The sequence below is a fragment of the Erythranthe guttata genome, chromosome 3, assembly GCF_056151865.1.
Source record: "Erythranthe guttata isolate IM_541 chromosome 3, IM_541, whole genome shotgun sequence".
Taxonomy (NCBI): domain Eukaryota; kingdom Viridiplantae; phylum Streptophyta; class Magnoliopsida; order Lamiales; family Phrymaceae; genus Erythranthe; species Erythranthe guttata.
In genome coordinates this window covers 4,004,738-4,008,622 of record NC_142535.1, presented here as the reverse complement: position 1 = coordinate 4,008,622, position 3,885 = coordinate 4,004,738, and the positions used below count along the sequence as shown (strand labels likewise).

General features: G+C 33.7%; 1 protein-coding gene across 1 annotated transcript; it reads left to right on the top strand.

Annotated features, from left to right (window-relative positions):
- The first annotated feature begins 1,883 nt into the window (after positions 1 to 1,883).
- On the top strand, positions 1,884 to 3,130 carry LOC105952679 (uncharacterized). Its single transcript, XM_088815424.1, has 4 exons — positions 1,884 to 1,996; positions 2,075 to 2,167; positions 2,242 to 2,400; positions 2,651 to 3,130. Exons 3-4 carry the CDS (start codon positions 2,296 to 2,298, stop codon positions 2,984 to 2,986), a joined length of 441 nt encoding a protein of 146 aa, XP_088671550.1. The 5' UTR covers positions 1,884 to 1,996; positions 2,075 to 2,167; positions 2,242 to 2,295; the 3' UTR covers positions 2,987 to 3,130.
- The last annotated feature ends 755 nt before the right edge of the window (positions 3,131 to 3,885 follow it).

Sequence of the window (3,885 nt, the reverse complement as noted above, 5' to 3'; positions counted from 1 at the left end):
GTAATATTGCTGTCAACCACATCAATATTATTATTTTGTTTGGATTTTTTTGTTTGTTTTAGTTATTCACGGAGTAACGTAATAATATTACTGTCTATTATTGTATTATTCTTGTCGTTGACGGTAATATTACTGTTGTTATAGTAATATTACTGTCACTCACATTAATATTAATTCTTTTGGCTTTTTATTATGTTTACATTTGTTGAACGGTCAACATAGTAATATTACTCTATTACACAATAATAATGAGTTTTGTTATGTTAATATTACCGCACTAGAGATTAATATAGCAATATTACTGTGTTAAATTGTAGTTTAGTTAATTTTACTGTGTTTAACAGTAATATAGTTAATATTACTGTCTATCACAGCAATATTGTTGTTTAAACAAAAAAAAAAGTTACACAAAGAAAGGAAAAAAAAAAAATCAAAAATCAAAAAAGTCAACGCCGGAGACCGGCGAAAAAATCCGGAAGAAAAAAAAAAAGTCAACGCCGGAATCCGGCGGGAAAAAAATATTTTTGAAAACCAAAAGTTTTGGGTCAAAATTGAATAATTTGTGAATTTTGGGGTCAAATTGAGGTTAAATTAAGTTAAGGATGAATTGGAGCATATTAAAGTATGAGAGGTTATTTTAGTCCTTTACAATAATCTGGACCATGTGTGGACTTATTGGTAAAATAGATTTTTGTCTTGATCTCTTTATGAATAAGTACCCATTGATGGGCTTATTTGTAATATGCCCTAAAATCAAATAATAACTACATGGTAATAACGTTATTGTTGTAAATAATCTAGAATTTGGGGTTTCCTAACTTAACCACTTTGAGGGTTATCTCAACCTCCCACTAGTGTAAACTTCCTACATCTTTGTCCCATGATGTGTGTAGGAAATAACTTCCATGGAACTTCCATTTGTAACTCCTATTTGTAACTTCCGGTGGTTTACCCCTATATTAATGAGAAAAACTCCCTCCCCATTAATCCCCACAATTATCTCTCTTCGGATCTTAAGATCCGAAGGATTAGCTAAATCAAGAGCAACAATTAGCAATTAAAAAAGCAGCCCTCCTTTCAAGGTAATTTTCCTTTTTTTTAAATCTTTGTTTGTTTATGTTGAAAATTTTGTATGTGTTTGATTATTGCGAACTATTTTTGGGTTTTTTCTTGGAATTGTGTGTTTGTTTGTTTTATGTTGATTTGATGAGCCTGTGTTGCTCGAAATTATTGTTGCTCGGAATTATGCGAACTACCACCTTAATTTAGTTTTAGTTTATGAATGTAACTTTGAGAATAATTGTGATTTTAATAATTGTGACCATTCCCAATTTCTAGGTAATCTTGTTAATTAAAGCATGCCAAAAGATAAGAGTTGGGTTTTATTAGATGATCGTCGGTTAGAAGTATATCAAAATGGTTGTGTGGAATTTATGGATTTTGCCTTCGCTAAATGTGACGTTGATAATAAAATAAGATGCCCATGTAGAGACTGTAAGTGTCGTAAATGGGGGGATCGTGAATTCGTTCATAAACATTTACTTTGGAGGGGTTGGGATAAACTGTATGGGCAACGCCGATGGACTCTTAGTAACGAGGTTACGCATTGGGATAATTTTGATCCATGTATTTCTTGGCCTAACCACAAAAAAATGGGCCGTGTCGAGGGACTGTGGAAAGCGTTTAAGGTATTTGTATGTAATTTTTATTTTATTTAAGTTATTTAATTTTATGTTTCATTTCAATTGTATATTTTTTTTATTTTTTTTAGGAAACTTGGAAACTTCCTGAAAATGAGGCTACAAAAAAATGGTTCAATGAGACTGCTAACGGTCGTTGGAAAGATGCGAAAACTAAACGATTGAAGGCGGTCTTCGATAGAGCTCCAGACCTTGCCACGGCTAAGGCAAATTGTCCAAATAGGATTAATGTTCAAACTTGGGAGAAACTATGTGATCAATTTCATTCTATTTCCACTCCTGGTGTTGATGGGAAGGTAAAGTATATATATTTAATGTATGGATCATGTTTAAATATATTAAAGAGGTTTAATTTTTTGTGTTATTGTTCACAGTCCAAATCAACCAAATGCAAGGACTCGCGAAAGAAAGTCTCGACGGACCACCATTGGGGTCGAACAAGTATCAATAGTTGGTCCCACAATCATGTAAGTAATTTGATCTATAATTTTAATTTATTTAAGTTTAAAATAGATACTTACTTTATAATATTTTAATATAGTTTAAAAAATTGGGCAAAAATCCTACGGTGTTTGATACGTATAAGAAAGCATATATGGGTATTGATGTACTGAGGGAAACCGGGCCAAGTATTAGTGAGGAAGGAGATACAGAAGAACCGTATAATGGGATAGCAACTCCTGAACAACTTCGCATTTCGGTAAGTGTAATGCAATTTTATTTTCAGTTGGTTGTATGTTAATTATTTATGTTTATTGTTGTCGCATGTTTATCACATGTAAATTATTTGATATGTTAAATTAGTACGTAGTTGAGATATGTGGATATGAATATTTGTTTTAAATAATGTTAAGTTGTTGCGTACATGGATGGTTTTTTTGGGGATCTTCATTTATTAGTTGTTATGCTGTTGAAATTTTTGCTAAACAAGTGTACTTAATCATTTTCAGGCTGATTTGGAACGAGTGTACGATGAGACAATTCGTGATGGAAGTGACGAAAGCACGGCCAACTCAATTGCGATAGAAAAAGTGCTCGGGAAAAGCAAAGGGCTTGGAATTAAGATTGCAACCACCACAAAGAGTTCAAAGTCGAGATTTTCTTCAATTCCGCCGGAAGTGCAAATGGAAATGAATTCAATGAAAGAGCAAATGCTACTTAAAGATGAAAAAATGGAAAGATTGGAAGCGGAATTGAAAGAAACCCGAGAAATTGTGAACACCTTGGTCGGCCGTTTTGGACTACAAGCCTCGACATCGACTCCTTCCAATGATGGTGGAGTATAAAAAGTGATGAACTTTGTTTGATTTTTGAATTAAACTTTGCAACACTACATTATATGCTTTTAAATTTTATGTACTTTTTTAATTTATGTTTTGTGCTACCTTGATATTTAATCCGTATAATTGGTTTTAATATTTTCGATATAAGTGTATTTTTTTTTGGTACAACTGCTGAATACAGGTTGAATTTCTTAAATGAAAAAATAAATAAACCAGAAATTCTATTAAAAAAAATAAAAAACCTAGCGACGAATAAATAAAACAAATCGTCGCAAATAAATCGTGGGGCTTGCGACGAAAACGGACATTAGTCGCAAATATTTTTTGTAAACGTAGCGACGAAACGTCACAAAACGTCGCTTACAGTAGCGACGAAAATAACATTCGTCGCCAACGTTTGCGACTTATTACGTATTCGTCGCAACTTGTAAGCGACGAAAGTATAGGATCCGTCGCGAATATTAAAGAAAACATTTTTTTTCAGAAAATATGAATGTTGCGACGATTTATGACATTCGTCGCCAACTTTGCGTCGAAAATGTTTTTTCGTCGCCGACCTTGCGACGGGACGTTTGGCGACGTTTTGTGTAGGATTTGGCGACGAAAATAATCCGTCGCAAACAAAAAAAATCGTCGCCAAATACACATTTTCGTCGCCAAATTTCGTCGCCAGTCGACTGTTTTGGCCTAGTGCTTATTCAGTTATGTTCTCTCTTTCCATCTCTGTATTATTGTATTTACTTTCTTGTGTATTACTATATTCCACAATCACCAAACCAAAGAGTTACGAGAACATGCTATTCTACAACACGTTATCAGCACGAAGTGCTCGCCGTTATCGTGGAAACACAATCGTTCGTGGAGCGAGGATACTCGAAGAATTCGAGGTGCTCGTGGAAAGG

Bases quoted from the DNA above. Each gene is read 5' to 3' on its own strand.
- LOC105952679 (XM_088815424.1), top strand. From the start codon at position 2,296: ATGGGTATTGATGTACTGAGGGAAACCGGGCCAAGTATTAGTGAGGAA. The intron at 2,401-2,650 runs GTAAGTGTAATG...AATCATTTTCAG, and splicing joins CTGAACAACTTCGCATTTCG to GCTGATTTGGAACGAGTGTA.